This window comes from Magnolia sinica, chromosome 6, assembly GCF_029962835.1.
Source record: "Magnolia sinica isolate HGM2019 chromosome 6, MsV1, whole genome shotgun sequence".
Lineage (NCBI taxonomy): Eukaryota > Viridiplantae > Streptophyta > Magnoliopsida > Magnoliales > Magnoliaceae > Magnolia > Magnolia sinica.
The window spans coordinates 64,345,829-64,366,669 of NC_080578.1; the positions used below are offsets into that span (position 1 = coordinate 64,345,829).

Sequence of the window (20,841 nt, forward strand, 5' to 3'; positions counted from 1 at the left end):
AATAAAGTGTAACCAATAGTTAATTGACCAACCTTTAGGTGTGGCCTCATTGGATTGGTATTTATACAAGCTCTAATACTGATGGAATCAGTAGACCATCGACCAACCATACTATGCAAAATTCGATTATTCGTTTTTGCGTTAACTGGTGTGTTTAGGTGCCCTTCATGCAAATGGGACCTTGAATCTCCACACAACCACCTTGATGCAGATAACTGCTTAAAAATAATTAATTATAAAATGGGATTCAATAACAATCTAAAATGCTTAATTAATTAAATAAAACAGTAAGTCAACTTATGAGGTTCCATCAGGCAACCCTATTTGAGTATCGGCAATTTCTTTAGGCATGACATTATTACCTATGTTTACATCAAGACAAGAAGAGGTAATTACATAAGACTGAAAGAATGAAAAATTTAGAAAAAAAAAAAATATAGTTTTTTCAATGACTAACCTCAAAGGTCTTTACTTGCATCTCCTTTGCTGAGTGTTGGACGACTTCTGGTGTGGTCGCTCATCTTATAGACACCACGTCTTTTTTGCTTCTTTTGACCCTTCTCTAGTTAGGATTTTTGTCTTCTAGAGGGTTGTCTTTTGATTTTCACATGAAAAGGATCAAGTATGTGTTCACAACCCCAAGTGTAGGGTCGCGATGTAGTAATAACTCATGAGAACGAGGTCGAATCCACAGGGGACTAAACTTGTACGTATTCTAAAAAGAACTAGAAGTAGAAATAGAAGAAGATCTAAATCTGAATTTTGGAATAAAAGAGAATAATTGTGAATAATGTTTAAACTATCAATTAAAGGTGGGAACTAGGGTGCTAAGGATCCACTTGTAGCTATCAAGATGCTACCTTACTTGATTCAAGGAACACAATTGGAATTGGAGTCCTATCCTATCCTATCCTATTGGAAGATAAAGCAATTTAAATCAAATATGAACTTTTCATTGACCTAATTCTCAATGGAGGAGAATTGTGATGATTGGAAGGGATTCCATCATACTACCGTGCCCAAGAGACGATGGTGAACAACAGGATTTACCAATCTCACAATTTCAAAACAGGAAAAGAAGATATCCAAAGCTATCACAACATTTATTGTAATTTGAGTCATAATAAATCATAGAAAACTGAAAATATTCCTTTAATATCAAACCATAAATCAATGAGGTTCAATAAGAACAAGAATAAAAGCAAGATAATCATCCAAACACGCTACAAGCTTCACCTCTTAGCCCTAGCTAAGAGGTTTAGCCAACCATAGACATTATTGAAACCAAATCTCTTAAATAGAGCATGAAAAATAAGCTAGGGAAGAAGAAAAACTCTTTAGCGGCTGCTCCACCCTTGTGTATGCTCCTTGAGACCTTTCCGAACCCTAGAAGATGCTTTGGAGCATCCTAGGGAGTCTTATTTATAGTTATAGAACTCCAACTTTCGCACTAAGTTGGAAAAATCTAGAAATCGCCTCAAATTTATACACTTTACGCAATTTTCCAAAATATGCTCGGAGTTTAAACCGCCTCAAATTTACACACTCTGCGCAGTTTCCGAAAATAGGCTCGGAGTTTCAAAATATGCTTCTTCGGGACAATTTCAGGAATGTTTGTTTTCAGGATAATTTTAGGATTCCTTTTCTTCACTTCAAATCTTTGATTCTCTTCATTCCTCACTTAGTTTTCTTGGATCATTGGCATGTGAATTCTTCATTAATGACTTTCAAATATCCAAATCTTCATTTAGTAATCTTTTTAGCATAAATCTTCCTTTTGGTATCAATTTCACCTTTAAGCTCTCGAAATCACCTCGCACATGAAAACACGCATAATTAAATTGATTAAGCACTATCATGTTTATAAAACCAAGGTATAAATAGGGGGAAATATGCAATATTTCACACTCAACACATCCCCCAACCAACATTTTGCTAGTCCCGAGCAAAACATGCGTGAAGTGATCTTCAATATTCAATGTTCAAATCACTTTCAGAAAACAATCTTTTGTGCAATCAATTATGAATGAGTAGAATCTAAAGAAGCGAGAGTACAATTTTGAAAACCTAGAGCCGAATCACACGAGCAATCAATCAAAAAGTTTCTTTATCAATCATTTAAGAGCGTAAGTTCATATATCAAAATTTTCCAATGTGCTTAGTGAATTCTATTTCCTTTCCATAACATACTACTATTTCATAATGTTAGCCATGCTCATCACCTCAAGTTTTATTGAATAATCAAGTACTGATTCCGAACTTATCACCTTTTCCTTCTTTTTTCAGTTTTTGATTTTATATTGACGGTCCCTTTTATTTGTTCATTCTTTTCAGGCTTTTCATTCCTTTCCAGTCTTTTCATCATACATGACCTTTTTGTCGATCTCTCTGTTTTTTAACTGGTTCTTTTCATCTTTTTAAGTTGAATAAAATCCTCCAGACTTAATTCTCAATATCTTTTAATTGTATACATACTAACAATCAGAAATTCTAGTACTATTCACAGAAAGCAAATTGAACATGTCTTGTGACTTAGATTAACATGATATTCAAACTTCCTCATAATCAATTAAATGCAAGAATTTAGATGATAGTCTACTTGGTTGATCAAACTCCAACAATTCAAAGTTTAATCTCCATCTTATCATCATACTCAAAGCATTCTTAATTCCACAAATTATCATTTCCCAAACATGTTTTTAGCTTGAAAAATTGAAAATCTTCACAATTTTTGCTCAAAACTAAGAAAACACTGATTAGTTTACCTAATCCACAAAAAAACTTGTTTATAACCCCAAGTGTAGGGTCGCAATGTAGTAATAACTCTTGAAAACGAGGTCAAATCCACATGGACTAAACTTGTACGTATTCTGAAAAGAACTAGAAGTAGAAATAGAAGAAGATCTAAATCTTAATTTTGGAATAGAAGAGAGTAATTATGAATAATGTTTAAACTATCAATTAAAGGTGGGAACTAGGGTGCTAAGGATCCACTTGTAGCTATCAAGATGCCACCTTACTTGATTCAAGGAACACAATTGGAATTGGAGTCTTATCCTATCCAATTGGAGGATAAAACAATTTAAATCAAATATGAACTTTTCATTGACCTAATTCTCAATGGAGGAGAATTGTGAAGATTGGAAGGGATTCCATCACCCTACTATGCCCAGGAGACGATGGTGAGCAACAGGATTTACCAATCTCACAATCTCAAAAATAGGAAAAGAAGATATCCAAAGCTATCACAACATCTATTATAATTTGAGTCACAATAAATCATAGAAAAGTAAAAATATTCATTCAATATCAACTAGAAATCAATGAAGTTCAATAAGAACAAGAATAAAAGCAAAATAAACATCCAAACACGCTACAAGCTTCACTTCTTAGCCCTATCTAAGAGGTTTAGCCAACAATAGACATGATTGAAACCAAATCTCTTAAACAAATCATGAAAAATAAACTAGGGAAGAAGAAAAACTCTTCGGTGGCTGCTCCACCCTTGTGTATGCTCCTTGAGACCTTTCCAAACCCTAAAAGATGCTTTGGAGCATCCTAGGGAGTCCTATTTATAGTTGTGGAACTCCAACTTTCGCACCAAGTGAGAAAAATCTAGAAACTGCCTCAAATTTACGTACTCTGCGTAGTTTACCAAAATATGCTCGGAGTTTAAACCGCCTCAAATTTATGCACTCTGCGCAGTTTTTGAAAATAGACTTGGAGTTTCAGAATATGCTTTTTGAGGACAATTTCAGGAATATGTTTGTTTTCAGGATAATTTTAGGATTCGTTTTCCTCACTTCAAATTTTTGATTCTCTTCATTCTTCACTTGGTTTTGTTGGATCTTTGGCATGTGAATTCTTCATTAATGACTTCCAAATCTCCAAATCTTCATTTAGTAATCTTTTGAGCAAAGATCTTCCTTTTGGCATCAATTTCACTTTTAAGCTCTCGAAATCACCTTGCACATGAAAGCATGCATAATTAAATCGATTAAGCACTATCATGTTTATAAAACCAAGGTATAAATAGGGGGAAATATGCAGTATTTCACACTCAACAGTATGCTCACATGGTTCGTCAAATAAACAGCTCGACTCCCTCCATTGAAAATTTCCTGTTGCCCATTCTTCTCGCAAACTTTTTTCTTGTTGAGTTACCATTGTGAGATTCCTTAGGCAAGCTCAACTTCCCGTAAAACACATTGTAGAGCATCTTCAGTGTCCTTGTAAGTATCGATAGTTGTCGCCCCTTTAGTTGCAATGTTCAAAGCCAGGTGGCAAAGTTCATTATACCATTGACATAGATTCTTGGTAATCACCTCTCATCTCAATGCTATATTTGTCTAGTATTACTCCTGATTTGGCATCCTCTGTCCACCTTTTCAAGATGCAGTTCGATGGTAGTTTCCTATAGTCACCCTCCTAAATACCTCTAGTCAAAATGCCTTCAAACTTGAACATTTGACAGTTAACAATTGGCTTCTGTTTCGGAAGTGTTAGAAGTGACAATATTTGCCCTTTTTTCAGTCTTGGTTAAATTGGTATTGTGATATCTACAACTAGTCACCTTAAATGTATAGCTTGTTCCATTGTCTTCAATTTTTTCTGCAATATAGTTATCTCTATCTCTAAAAGTTTCAAACATTGGTCTTATCTATATATTTTTGCCGCTTCTTCCATTAGTTTGTCTGTCTTCAAAACTGAATTTGTATGACTTGTCATAAAGTTTTCTTTATTTTCTTCTTTCAAATTGCTTTACAATTCATGAAGGTTGGTCTTTGTATTATATCCATCCAGGAAAGAGTAAATGCTTTCACTTCTCTTAGATGTCAAAATATTTGCACAGAAGGCATCTTGTAAAAATACCAGGACCCCCTTTTGACAATCATTGTACATTAACTGTAGCCAATGATTATCCTTTAAATCATAATCTCAAATCAGCGATTCCCTCACATTTCAAATTCATCAATTAATTCTTTTGTATAATTTGCTTTGGAGAATTTCATTGCAAAATCTAGAACCACACAAATGACCAATGTGGTAAATTTTTTGCTTAGTTTTGAAATACATGCCACAACCCACAAGCAATAGCTATGACGGGCTTGTGGAAACACCTTTTCAATTGCTCCTCATATAGCTGCATCTTAATCTGTTATTATGGCTTTTGGATGATATCCACACATATAAATCCATGTCTCAAATAAATGAATCTTCCTTCATGTAATGCACAACCTAGTAACATAGATTGGCGATGATGATTTGCTCCAACATATACAGCAAAAGACATTATACTTGTTCGTCTTATACATTGTATCAAATGTAATCATGTCAACAAAGTATTCATAATTCATCCTTGACTTGGCATCAACCCAGGAAAAGTTAGACACACTGTCCTCTTGATCAATTTGTATTGCTTAAAAGAAGTTGGGATTTTTAGATTGCATGGACTTGAAATATTCGAGCTCACAATGTCCATCTCCTAATTCCAAATTTTTGTCTAGAACGGATCATAAAAAAGTTTCTATAGTCTTTTTCAGTGAATCCGATATTTCTACTCCATCCCTTTCTTCACTAAATAACTCCATCACAACATTATTTAAGTCAATCCTTTGGTTTTGTGAAACACGATAAGTTTTCTTTGTGATCCAAGTAGATGCACCTTTGTTGGAGTGACAAGTTCATGATTATTTCTTTTTCAAATTTTTTGATTGCCCACTGCCCACCTTTTTTTTTTTTTTTTTTTTTTGTTTATGAGCTAAAAGAAACGCCCAACAACCTACATTTGTAATGACATTTTCTTTCTTTTTCCTATCAGTTTTGTTTATACACTTTTCAGCTCAAAAACTTGTTTTAAACTAGTGTTCTAATTATCGGCAGTATTATTGATAATGTTGCTGATAATATTGGCATTGCTGGGTCAGTGATACCGAAACTCTAAGTAAATAGAAAATTTCCAAATATTTTTGACATCCGGCGATAATATCCATAGTGCTGATATTTTCGCTTCAGCCTAGTATGTATTTATCGTTGATACCAGGGATACACAAAAATTCCCACAGATGATTTTTTTTTTTTTTCATCATTTTTATAGGATTTTTGGGAATTTTTTCTTTAGGTGATTTCAACCACTTCTTTCATTTATGTTTTATTACTTGCATTATATGGTATTTGAATGATATAAAAGTAGGTTTGGGTGAGTTTAGGAAGTGGAAAGAAGAGAGAGGGAAAAGAAAAGACTAAGAGAAGTGTGAGAGAAGAGAGAAATTTGAGAAAGTAGCTTTGTTGTGTGTTAGGGCTACAATCCCCTCCACACCTTTTATTATAATGCTAGAGATACAAAAACGTACTCCATAGGAGCACATAATATTATGTACATGCACACTCCAAAAAGCACATAAAAATACATCACTTACACTCTCAATAATAAACTTATTTTGTTTCTAATTGCACTGATCTTTTCTGACAACTCTCATTATGTATGGTTGTTTTTTGCAATACAGTCTTACACATAAGTGTGTTAATAGGTTTGGGCTTAGGCTGGGGTCGGGCTGACTATTAACTCACAGGGTCAGGCTCGGGTGTTCAAATCCAGCTTGTTGACAACCCTTGTCGTGCGCGCAATAGAGGGCATGAGAGAAGGGTAGAGGTTTGATCGAGAGAGGGAGATTTTCTGAGTTATTGCAATGAAATGTGTCTGGTTGTCTTTGAGCAAACCTCTAAAAACATAAAAGATCATCATCATCATCATCATTTCATCACCATCTAAGGCTTATCCCAATTAATTTGCATTTGGTTTTTTCATTCATTATGTTAGTAATGGCATAAGTTTGATGCCATACGCCAACCTGACGCATCCCTCCTTTATCTGGGATTGGAACTGGCAATGAGAGCACAAAACTCCCCCGGGTGCAATGTAATAGACTATCTCGTGGGTTGATTATAATCAAGCACTATCTAATAGTATAATACATAGGTTGATCACAATCAAGGAGTTAACAAAATAAAAATCTTTGTTATAATTTTTTTTATAGAAATATTGGTATAAAATAAAATATCTTCTAAATAATTTTTGCATAACATCGTGTTAATTTTTCAATATAATTGAAAAAAATTGAAAACTTTTGATATTTTGAACATATTGCGATTAATATCATTTGATCAATTTTCTAGGAAAATATTATGAGATTTTCAAAATATCAACGATATTTGGATACCATGTTTCTTAGTAGGCCTTGCAATGTGTGGGCTTGGGATTGGTTCAAGTCTGGATTTCGCACTAGCTAGGTCAGGCTTGTTCAATTTTTTTTTTCTTCTCCTTCTTGGCTTAGGCCTAGTCTATGGCTAGCCTTATTTCTTTGTTTGTCACATGGTCTGAATAATTATTGTTCATGGCTATGAGTCTTTGTTATCCATGAATCACACATCTATTTGATTGATGAACTTGAATCTTAATTATTTGCGGATCTCTCATTATCTAAATGTGTATCATCATTACGGGTATCTCATGCAATGATTCAATTGATGAATCTTAGTCATTTGTGGGTTTCTAAGTATCTAAATGTGTATCACCATTAGTGTTCAAGTTGTTGGTATCGCTACAAGTTTCTCTAGCCGGAGATTAAGAAATAATATCGTTATTGCCAAAAACTCAAAATCAGGAGAAAATGTGGAAAAACGATGAAATTTTTCAGTGATACTTTAGGACATGCCTAAATACACATATTTTACATATTTAGGAATTAAAAAATTGCAAAAAGAATACATGGCATCAAGGTAGGCCCCATGATTAGGGACCCACATCGTTCGATCAACGGTTAAATACTGGCAAAGTGTTTGTGAGTGTGTGACATGGACAATACACATGCACTTAGAAGTTGCACACATGGCATACAATTAGTCAAATTAAACGGTCCAAGTTATAGTACTCAGTGTAGTTATCTGAGGTCAAACTTTATATATCTTATTATCTCAGTATGAGATTGGTGGACATTTATTGGATGGTTAAAATGAATAAATCCAATGGCCGTATTTTTATAAACAAGCATTTGTGAAATGGGATGGTTTTAATAGCTCATTCCTTTCAATTTCTTTTTTAATAAATATTTGCCACATGTACTAATAAAACTCCTATTTTAATATTTTTAGTGTGTAAATAGGTCTTTTTACCCTCACATCCTGTCACTGTGAGTAGGGTTCACCATGAAGTTTGTGAGAAATCCACTCCATCCATCCGTTTATCCAGACCATATTAGGGCCTAAGCCTAAAAATCAGGCAGATCCAAAGCTCAAGCGGACCACATGACAAGGAAAAGTTTGCAGGAAAATGCCTACTGTTGAAACCTCCCTAGTCCACCATGTTTATATCCCATCCATACTGTTCATAGGCCCATTCCTGCTGGGATGAATTGAAAACAAAAAAATAATAGCCCCAACAAAAGGACCAAACTTTTGTGGCACCAAGAATATTTTAATGGTGGACATTTAATCCTCACTGTTTCATGCCGTGCGTTCCACTTGAGCTTTGGATCTTCCTGATTTTTGAGCTCATGTCCTCACATTCTCTGGAAAAATGGATGGATCGAGTGGATTTCTCATAAACATCACGGTGGGCCCCATCGACTGGATGGATGTAAAGTCGGTCCCCCACGAGCACAACTTGGCTGCCACATGAACCAACAATTTGGGTGGGACCCTGACTGTAGGGCCCACCTTGATGTATGCAGTGTATATCCATGCCATCCATTTGTTTTACCACCTTATCATAGGGGATTGCCCCAAAAATGAAGCATAGGTGGACGTGGACCACTCCACACGAAATAGTGGTTATTAACCATTAAAAACCTTATGAGGGCCACAAAATTTTTGGATCAAGCTGATATTTGTTTTTTCCCCCTTTCATCCAAGTCTGTATGAACTTATCAATGGGTTGGATAGTCAATAAACATTATGGTGGACCCTAGGAAGTTTTTAATGGTGGTCGTCAATGACCACTGTTTCTTTTGGTGGGGTCCCATTGAGATTTGTATTTGATTCATTTTTAGTCCATGTCTTAAAAACAAATGGACAGTGTGGATGTGTAGTGCATACTTCGAGGTGGACCCTACTGACTCCCACCCATGTAGTGGTTCTGGTGTTGTAAGGGGGGGCAGAGTGGATTAGGTGGACGGTGCGACACTCATGGTGGGGCCCACCTTGATATATATTATTGTATATCCACATTGTTCATCTGTTTTTAAAAATCAATTTAGGGCATGATCTTAAAAATGAAGCAGATTCAAATCTTAGGTGGACCATCACATAAGAAACAGTGGTGATTGACCATTAAAACCTTCTCATGGGTTACAAAAGTTTTGGACCAACCTGATACTTGTTCTTTTCCCTTCATCCAGGTTTACATGACCTTATCAGCAGGTTGGATGACAAATAAACATTATAGAAACATTACTGTGGGCCCTAAGAAATTTTTATGGTGGAGGTTCAACCACCACTCTTTCTTAGAATATGGTCCACCTTAGATTCGATCTACTTCATTTTTCGGCTAGTGTCCTATAATCAATGTTTTAAATATCGACGATATCAACCGATTTATCCCAAGATATATCTTGTATACCACCTGTGCGATACGAAACGCACAGATAGTGCCGATATATCCTACATGTTCGATCCAATGAGCATTTTCAATTTCTGATCCTTTTTTTTTTTTTTTTTGTTGAAATTATGTTAAATTAGTATCAAAAGGTTACAAATCCATTGGTTCTTCATGTTTCGTATGAAAAATCATAGAGTTGGAGCTTTGATTTTGATATCCATTGGTTCTTCATGTTCTCCATGTTTTTTTCTTTTCGAAAATTTCCTTCAACTAGCTGCCAATTGAGACTATTTTGAAGTATTTAGGAGTATTTGATGAAATGATCATCACATACGCTCTAATTTCGAAATTTGAGTGTTGGTGGTCCGATTTGGGAAAAAATGGGGCAATTTCAAAATTCGCCCAATTTCTCTGAAATTGATTGCAATGTTTCACTCCAAACATGAAATCAAGCATTTATGAGGGCTGATCTACTGATTTGTTAACTCCTTGTCAATTTTCAGAAAATAAATATAATTTTTAATTAAAAATATTAAAATATATTTTTTCAAAATTTCCCTTCAAACATCTGTCAATTGAGACTAATGTCGAAATATTTAGGAGTGTTCGATGAAATGATTATCACATATACTCTAAATGTTATGCATTCGATTTGAATATAGTTGCATTAGTTCAGTTAGACAACACATGGCTTGGGACCCTATACAGAGGAAACCTATTATGTGCACTTCTTTTTTGAGATGTTATGATTTAAAAGTGTGTATTAAGGTCTTTTTTAACAATCCCTGAAGTTTCATTGAAAAGTTCAACAATTTTGCCAATGTTTCCCCATGTTTCCCAATAGGTGATAAATTGCCCGATACAAACGATATATCTCCTGCGATAATTGATATTTATTTGTATCCCAAGGGTGCGATATGTAATGCGATACTGATATTTCGAACATTGCCTATAATGATCTGGAAAAACCTATGGACAACATGGATAAAAAGTAAATACATTAAGGTGGGCCCCGCCGTGAGGGCCGCACCATCTTTTGTAAAGCCAAAGTTGCACCAAGTCCACTCTCTTAAAAGAGAGAGAGCTTTCGTCTCATCTTCTCCGGAAAACCTCAAATGATGATTTTGATCCCTTTTTTTTTTGTAAGAAATCTTGAAATTTCTCTCTTTTTTTTTTTCAAATACCAACCCAAATCCCCTCAAATCTCGCTGAAATTGGGTTTCTTTCAAATCTATTCTTTTCAAAGAAAGGGGATTTTTTAAGGTTTTTCTTACCTCTGATAATCTGGCGCTATCGACCTTGATTGGCCCACCAAATCCAGCTGAAAGCCACTCCCATAGGCAGATTTTGAGGAAAAAAAAAGGTATGAGTTTTTTTTCTCCTATATTTTTTCTGTATTTATTTCAATTTTCTGAAATAGTAGGGAGAGTTGTTGCTGGTAACTATTTTTATTTTTATTTTTCTGATAAAATCTAAAATCTCGCCGATATTTCGTCAACATTAGGAAGAGAAACGAATCTTTGGGGTTTCGGTATTGCCGGTCCAGCGACACCAATAATATCAGAGATATAATCAATTTTTCGTCGACAACGAAAACACTGACGAGCATTATCCATATATGCATTTCGTTGGTAATTCAGAAGGTGATGTGCCATATGAAATCATGCAAAGGAAGTTGGCACACAAAATGGGGCATCACACACATAACAATAATTTGTGCATTGTGTTGAATGGAACAGGCTAATGCCACCAGTGGCATTTTTGCAATCTCTTTTCTGGTCCCAAGCCCCGATAAAGGATCGTTGCATCAGGTTGGCAGTCAACATTGAATTTCCACCACAACTTTTTCTCATGAATCCTGAAAATCAGGAATTTCGAGCTTATGCTAGGCCTTGTAAGCAACATGCTGTATTGGCACCCGGGTGGAGTGAGAAATGAGCTAGGGTTGACCTATGGTTTAACTGAAGATATGGTCCTTGATGGAGTGGAATGGTGGAATAGGATTCATGTAGCCAACCCCAATTAGTTGGGATAAGGCTTAGATGATGATAATTGAATGGAACATGCTACTTGCAAATGTAAGCAGCACACAAAATTGCAGAAGTATGAGCACTTGCTTGTACAAACTTCAAGGGTCTCAATTTCTCACTCAAAGTTTTCAAGATTTATCTTCATACGTCTCCTTTTAAAACACAAGGATTATTTAGAAAGAGCACTATTTAGAAGCTTGCTTGGCCACCCTCATTGTAGCTCTCAGTGATCAAAACTTTCCATCAGGTGGGACTGCAAGCTGATGAGCTGCAGTGCAAAAATTGCAGTACAACGATGATTTTATATGCACCAATTAAAAGAAAATTTGCTTTTCTTTTGAATAAAAAAGCATTTTGTCAGAAAGAAAATGTCTTAGTTTTAACTATCAATTAGCAGGGGACAGTGGGATAGTTTTAACTATTAATTAGCGGGACACTGGGATCCATCTGAACTTCCAATAGCTGATGAGTGGTTCCGATCATTATGCCCTATCTCCCAAACTATTGTACTGAGCCAAATCATTGCAATGACACATAATACACCAAATCAGGTTACTAGCCGTACAAAATCTTATGTAAGTTGCTTCAATCAGGTTTAATTCAAAGGACCATATTGCTGTTTAGTTGGTAGAGTTCTTTTGACTACAGATTAGAGGGAATGTTGGATCATACTGACTTGTATAATAGTGCTATCAGCCATCTCTTCCAGGATGGGCTCGAACTGGATTGTGCTTAGGAATGACATGGGAGAATCTTTTGTTTTCCTCTGTTGATACGAGCAAGGTTGCATTCGAGGTTCCCTGTGAGTGTAGTAAGTTTATCTACATTCTGCACGGGATTGGCTGGGCTATTGAAAAAAGAAGTGGCCTAATTTTCTACTGTTTCTTCATTCTTGTGATACAATGGCAAAATTGGCAGAACTCCCCATTTCTTGGAGGTGGACAGGGCATCATGTCAATGGCAATGCTCCAAGTAAGACCCTTACAACCAAGATGTATAATGGTGTCGTGACTAATAGTTTAGGTTGGAGTAACAAATGTGTCTAATTGGTCAAAAGCTATTATTAGACTTTGTTCCTTCAAATCTCTTCAATTAGCCATGCTAAATGTAACGCGCAATGTTTATGGTTTTGGGATCCATGTTAGATATGGCTTCGTCATACTCAAATATTTATGTTAAAACTTAGTTAAAAATTTGTTAAATATATTTAAAACTTGAAGGATATGTTACAACAACAACAAACACTACTAAAGTAACAAAGGGCAAAAGAGTCAAGTTCTTGAAAAAATAAAACGTTGTAGCAACTCAGCCTGGTAGCGACAAGCCAACCAGTCCCTGGCCCAGGTAAAGGGTTGTTGATATAAGAGTTTGGCAGGCAAATCATGAGAATTTTTGTTTCTGAATCTAGAAATCATTGAAGAATTAGGATTCATAAGGCTAACTCAAATAGTTTGGATAGCATGCTGTAATGATGATGGTGGTGGTGGTGGTGCAATGTTGAATGGAAATTATTAGCATTTCCTAATATAAATCGTTAGTAATACTTTTCGAGTTTTGACCACTATGCTTGTGAATTTTTTAAAACATGAACATCCAGCCCTTATAATTAACTTCAATGTGGTGCAACTACTAAAAAGCTGGTGCATTTTTAGCCCACCCAATAAATGTTTTTTTTTTTTCCTATCATATATAAGTTCCTTGATGATGTCATTGCAAATTGTGGTTCAAGAGTTTTCTGCATTGGGAATTTTCTCATCTCTCTCTCTCTCTCTCTCTCTCTCTCTATGTTTGCTAGGAACAAGCTAGAAAAGCATTAGAGAGTGCTCTTGGTGGAAAGAAATCCGAGTTTGAGAAATGGAACAAGGAAATTAAGAAGAGAGAGGAAGTGGGTGGTGGGGGCAATGCCGGTGGGGGAGGGTGGTTTGGAGGCGGTGGACGGTTCGGAGGGTCCAACGGGGAGCATTTCTGGAAGGAGGCACAACAAGCAAGCCTAGCTGTTATTGGAATTATTCTTGTGGTAAGGTGATGACATTTCATTTCTGTTGCTTTTTTTTTTTTTTGTCGAGGAATTATAGGGTGTCCGGTTGGATCAATGTACATCTGGTGCCTTGATGCCCCCATATTGTATAACTGCAGCTAATGGCTATCCTATGCCCCAACCATTGTTGGAGAATGCTGTGAAACAGATTTGGAAGTCCCTTCCTCCAATCAAAGGGTTAAGATCATTCAATCAGGGGCATTGTCATCCAGAATGTGCACCATCACATCAACAATCTAGATCGTCAAACTCTATTTCCTAGTTTTACAGGGCTGGCCGGCTGGTAGTGCTGGCAATGGGCCGTGCTTGGCTGCTTGCCCAGATAAAATCAATATTTTTAATAGGCCCAGTCTGATCAGTTCAAAATCTGGACTTCAACCAACCCCAGCCCTGCCCGTTGCCAGGCTTACTGGCTTTCACTTTGAGGGCACCATATACAGCAGGGCTGTCAACAAGACAGGTTTGGGTTGGGTCCTAGTGTACGTATATCTAGACCTGACTAAGGAAATTGGATCCAAATACAATATATGAGGTACTGGCTCTGACCAGATTTGGGTATCCATGGGTTCCAGTCAGGTCTAATTTTGAGCATGAATTAGGATTTGACATGGGGTTTGGATTGAGAATCTAGTCCATATTTAGATTCTGTCCAATTGGATTCATTTACAAAATGGATTACAAAAAATATTACTAATTTAGCAAAGGATAAAAAGAAAGAAAGAAAGAAAGAAAGAAAAAAACCATGTATTGGGGTACCCAAGTCATGTAACAGACCTTTCCTACCAGATTGGGCTTTGGTTATTGATGGAACTGGGTACCCACTGACAGCCCTAATAATATATTCCTGAAACTTATGCCCAGGTCTGCTCGTGGGTTTGAGGCCCCAAGCCTGTTCTGGAGCAGCAGTAATATATTGACTATCTTGACAATAAGCCTTGGCCTGGCCTTCGAGCCTTGAAAAGCCAAGAAAAAAAAAAAAGAAACGAAAAAGAAAGATGGCAAAAATGCTAGTCGCTGTGGGTGTAAGCTAGATCCAGAAATGGTCCATTGACAGTCCGAATAAACACATCCAGATTCGTGGGGACCCTATAAATCCTCATGTTTGGTGGGCTCCGCATCTAACAGAAGACCTCACTAATTTGTTGGCAGTATCTTCTGATTGCTAAGGGCAATATAATGCTTGCTGTTGTCTTCAACTCATTGCTATTTGTACTGCGAAGGGCAAGGAGTGGGTTTACATTCATAACATCTCACATGTCAGGAAAGCTGCCTCAGTCAAGTGCTGTTTCCTACGATTCAATAAGCACAGCAGATGAAACCAAAATGTCATTGGCCAAAGAGAGTGTGGTAAGAAAATGGGGAATAGACTGATGATATCTGCTCTCTTCTTCTTCTTCTGCTTCTTTTTTTTTTTTTTTAAATGCAAGCAACATTTGAACTATGTCTTTTGTTTTATAATATGAGCACAAATATCCAATTTTGTCAAAGTCAGCTAGAGCATGGTCTTTTTATGAAAACAAAGTGTGTTCATGCCATTCATTTGAACGCTTTTAGAATTTATGATTGTTCTCGTTTCAATTCAGCTGGCCCCATCCTGTAGTGGGCCAATGCAGGTGGCTTTGCTTCTAGCTCCAACTCAAATGCGATGGTCTACCTCCCTAGGAAGAGGTAGCTTCATCAGCAACTCACTAGGCATAATGTCCTTGGGCTGCCAAAGGACCACCTCCATCTTCTAGAGAACTGGTTCACCAGCAGGCATGCATCAAGGAGCACCCCCCTCCTCTTTTATTTTTATTTTATTTTAAAAAAAAAGAGAAAAAAAAAGTAGTCTTCTTGATGCATCAGGGCATGCTAGACAGTATCCTTATGCCCAGTTCCTGGAGATGCTGCCCATGACTCGGTCAGCAGATTGTTGATTTGATCATCCTTCTTGTGAATGGAGGATGACCCAAAGATCTCAGGTTGGAAGATCTTAATCCTCCAATTGGTGCCCTAGAAGAAAACTGTTAAGAAAAGGAGGGGGAGATTAAGCAAAAGTGCAAGGAAAATGCAATTATTGAATGGCTAGGTGCTTTAAACCTAGACTTTTGGCTAGTCTGAGAAAAATGCCAAATAATGATGGCTAAGATGGTCCAACCTGGTCGGTTTTAGGAATCTTTAATAGTAGCCAGGACTCATCAATTTCAACAGCCTAGCAGATGAGTAAGGGGCTTGATTTCGGGGCCTGCACATGTGAAGTATGGGTTCCATGTAAGAATGGCGTCAGACCCTGCATCTCATAAGAATGATTACAATTGGATTTCCTGTTTAATATGATGTGTATGTGGACTTTGGGCTACAATGCATACACAATTGCGTCACAAATCGCTTGCATCTTCTTGCACCAACTTTATCTTTCTTAAAAATTTGGCTTGCTTCTCTTTATTTATTTATTTATTTTTTTTGCATTTGAACATGGCTTCCCTTGTAAGAAATTGGAACAATAGCAAGCACGACATTAGTTTTTTTTTTTTTTTTTTCAGTAGGCCACTTTGTCTTTGTGTGTGTGTGTGTGTGTGTGTGTGTGTGTGTGTGTTTTTTTTATTTTTATTTTTATGAGTAGGCTTCTTGGACTCCAAGAGAATGAAACCAAACCTGAGATTGGGCTGGCAATGGATATCCATTTACCCAATTACCCACAATATTCAACCAGAGAATCAAATTATGGATATGAAATTTTTATCTGAGTATCACTAAGCATGGTAGATGGCTTATTAGTATGGGCCAGCCAATCTCTTTACCACCATCTCTCACCTTCATCAAAATTGCTCATGTTGTGGGAACCACAGAATAACATGCAGCAAAAAACTCTGTCAACGACTACCTTTACCTATTAGTTGATTGTGGACAGTTACAAAATGTTTCAATAGCTCATCTTCAACTTCAGAAGTCAAATGTCAAAAACTATGTTTTGGATGTAACTAGTGCACTCACAAATTGTTTCGGGAGTGATTGCAGTGTGTGGTATTTACTGTGCATGTGTTTGTGTCAAGATATGATTGAAAGTCCATATAACAATTTATAGCTATGGTGTTGCCCATTTGAGTTGTGGATCCGATTGACTTTTGTCCCCCCAAGTGCTATCATTGTACACCCACTGGATGGATGAATTGGATGTCCCACAGACAACATGTTAGTAGCGGAAAATAGATAAATTCAGTACAACAGACCTGTCAATCCCACGGGACTAGAGACCTCAGCGAGTATGTGGGGCTCGCCATGTTGTATATGTGAATTCCACCCCGTCTATCAGGTTGTCCTTTAGAATCTTTGAAACCAAGAGAGACAACATCCAAACTTTAATTAGTTAACTTCCTTCAGCTCAAATATCTAAGTGGAAAAAAAATGCAAAAGCTAAGTTGAAATGCCTTGAAGGCATTTCTTTGTCCCAGTTAGGATAGCTGTGTACTTTGTCCTAGTGGCTCTTTAGTCCATCAGTAACCTCTTCTTTGACTGTCACTTTTCTGGTTAGGTTGGGGAGTGGTTGCACGATAAAACTAAATTCCTTCTATACCCCCGGTTTCTCCCTGATTTGAATCTCATTGTTGGCACTGTGGACCCTATTAGCAGCGTTATTAGTAGGCTCTACATTCTTCCTCGTCTGGCACCTCTGGTGCTCCATGGTAATCATTCTTAAAATATCCTTGATAAAATAATCAGGTCTATAGCCATCTTTGTTATTGGCCCTAATGTAGGTAGATATGACCCTAGAGAGCCTCTCATTACTCTTGAAATCTTCCCACTTCCATGACCAATAGAGCTTTTGGGCAATCAGGCCATGTCCATTTGAGGTGCTGGTCTCTATTGTTTGCTGGTGATGGGTCTCCTGTGCTTTTCCTCGCACTTGAGGCCCATTTGGGTAGTGATATGTGTTGAAGATGATCATGGCCCTGAAGATAAATGCTTCAAAATCTTTATGCATGGGTTGCTCTGCTAACATTTTAGAATTTATGATTATTCTTGTTTCAATTTAGCTGGTGTCACGCCACACACTTTGGATATAGAGTGTGTACCCTCAGACCCAAGTTACAGTCTATGATTCGTACACTAAGTGTACATAAATTTATCTATCATACAATTGTTAGGAGGTAGTAGTAGAGTAGTTCACTTGGACAGGATTTAGAGTTTTACTTGCATAGTGAATAACGTAGGGTTTCTTTTCTTTTCTCTGGCCTAACACCGCCCTAATAACATAGTCAGACACATCACACATAATCTCAAAAGGAATGCTCCAATCGGGTGGCCACATGATAGGTGCGATAGTCAACATGCCCTTGAGCTTAGTGAAAGCTTCTTGGCATTACTCAGTCCACTCGTATGGCACATCCTTTTGAAGTATATTGCATAAAGGACGAGAGAGGTGATTAAATTTCTTTATGAATCGTCTGTAAAATCCAGCGTGTCCTAAGAAGAATCGCATGTCTCGTATGCTCTTGGGTGGAGGTAGATTAGAGATAAGATCAATTTTAGCCTTATCTACCTCAATTCCCTTGGACGAGATGATATGTCCAAGAACAATTTCCTTAAGAACCATGGAATGACACTTCTCCCAATTTAGTACCAAATTCTTTTCCTCACATTGCTTCAGCACATTTTTCAGATTTTCCAAACACTCGATGAAGGATGGACCAAAGACAGAGAAGTCGTCCATGAAGACCTCTAAATATTACCCCACCATGTCAGAAAATATACTCAACATGCATCGCTGAAAAGTAGCGGGGGCATTACACAGTCTGAATGACATCTTTCGGTAAGCAAAGTTGCTAAAGGGGCATGTGAAAGTGATCTTTTCTTGATCTTCAAGGGCTATCTTTGTCTGATTGTAGCCTGAATATCTGTCAAGGAAGCAATAGTAAGAATGACTAGCTAGCCTTTCCAAGATTTGATCAATGAAGGGCAAAGGAAAGTGGTCCTTCCTCGTGACGGCATTCAACTTTCTGTAGTCAATGCACATTCTCCAACCAGTAGTAACTCTATTTAACACGAGTTCATTGTCGGCATTAGCTACGATGGTAATTCCGGACTTCTTAGGAACCACCTGAGTTGGACTCACTCATTGGCTATCGGATACGGGGTATATGATATTCACATCCAACAACTTAAGTACCTTAGCCTTAACTACTTCCTTCATGTTTGGATTTAATCGGCGTTGTGGTAGTTTCCAACAACGGCACCAAAAACTTATTCACAACCCCAAGTGTAGGGTTGCGATGTAGTAATAACTCGTGAGAACGAGGTCGAATCCACAAGGACTAAACTTATACGTATTATGAAAAGAACTAGAATTGGAACTAGAAGAAGATCTAAATATAAATTTTGGAATAAAAGAGAGTAATCATGAATAATGTTTAAATTATTAATTAAAGGTGGGAACTAGGGTGCCAAGGATCCACTTATAACTATTAAGATGCTACCTTGCTTGATTCAATAAACACAATTGGAATTGGAGTCCTATCCTATCCAATTGGAAGATAAAGCAATTTGAATCAAATCTGAACTTTACATTGACCTAATTCTCAATGGAGGAGAATTGTGAAGATTGGAAGGGATTCCTGAAATGGCCAAGCTATATGTTCTAGAGGGAGGGTGAATAGGACTATGCCAAATTAAATTTAAATACTGTGAAATATGAAACAAAGAATAGATAGCACTTTACACCAATCACAGTATAGGAATCGAAAGCAACCTAAAATAGAGAAATAAAAACAAAAATTGTTCTAAGGACAACCTTACATCAAAAACCAAAGTTTATGGTAGGACAACCTTATTTCTAGAATAAACAGAAAAACTGAATAAACAGAAAAGCTGAAGCTCAACGTAATAAAGAGATAGCAAAAATATAATGCTGAAATGTAAATCTAAATTATTATAACATTCCTACTGTGCTTGAAATGAAATGATTACAACATTCACATTCACACGTACATTCCACAATTCTAAATGATAAAAGATAGGAAATATAAATCACACATCCACAACACAAAGAATTATAGTGGTTCGCCTGTGTGTTCACCAACTGTTAAACAACAGCCACACAGAATGCTACTCCACTCCTAATATCCTCACACAGGGGATATTAGCGTTCACTATCAAATAGGTTTTCACAGGTTCACCCAAAACCTTCATAATTGTGTCTTTTTCAAAGGGTTTACACAATTCAAAAACCCTCACTTCTGAGTTTTTTGGCTCTCCTCAGATAACCAACAACTTTGAAATTTTTCTGGCTTAACCTCAAATAAAATCAAACAATGTAAATTATACAAATTGTAAAATACCTGATTTTCTCCTTCATTGTAGCAACCCAGAAGAACCAAGTCAGAGTAGAGATTTGAATGTCAAAGTTCAATGTCCAACACTCACTTTATAATGGTTCTAGGTTCTAATAGATTTTAAATTAAAATAAAAGGGCTAGCTCTAATTGATTTTAATTCCGAAAAAAGAAAAACAACAATTCCTCTTTTTAGATTAGATTAGAATGCAAGAAACAAAATCAATTAACAAAGCTAAAGAAAGAGAATATTAAATATGCACACTTAGCTTAAATGGAGCACCGACTTATCTCTTAGAAGACCGAATTAAATTAACTTGAATTGCTTTCTTTATTCTGAGATTCGTGCTCTATTTATAGGTGAGCAAATCACACCTTCGACTGGTTTAAGGATCTCTACGACTAGTCGTAGAACCAACAGATATTTGAAAATTTGGGCGCGATAAGATTTAGCAGTTTCACGACTGGTCGTAGGTCTCCTTCGATTGGTCGTAGGTCTCCTTCGACTGGTCGTAAGATCCCTTCGACTGGTCGTAGGTGGCCGAATTTCAACACTGTTCTTTGAGTCGTAGGTCTACGACTGGTCGAAGATGTCGTCGACACTGTTCTTACGACTGGTCAAACAGTCCCCAGGACTAGTCGAAGCCTAACAGAAAATTTCTTATTTTTGTAACAAACTTACGACTGATCTAGGAAATGTTAGACAGGTTGAAGCAGTGTTAGGACTAGTCGAAAAAATTCTAGGACTAGTCTTAGAATAGATCAAACTCACTTATATAAAACATATGAATTATGTATCCAAAATGGCATACTTTAAAGGTCAACCTAAGGTCAGTCATACCTCAATAGTGAAGTAAGGACATTGAAACTT

General features: G+C 36.8%; 1 protein-coding gene across 1 annotated transcript in view; it reads left to right on the forward strand.

The window, feature by feature from the left end:
* LOC131248814 (uncharacterized) overlaps positions 1–15,078 on the forward strand; it is a 55,416-nt gene extending 40,338 nt beyond the window's left edge. Inside the window, exons 2-3 of the mRNA XM_058249287.1 lie at positions 13,421–13,642; positions 14,813–15,078. Coding sequence (XP_058105270.1) covers positions 13,421–13,642; positions 14,813–15,034 — 444 coding nt within the window. The 3' untranslated portion in view covers positions 15,035–15,078. The remainder of the gene's footprint in view (positions 1–13,420; positions 13,643–14,812) is intronic.
* The last annotated feature ends 5,763 nt before the right edge of the window (positions 15,079–20,841 follow it).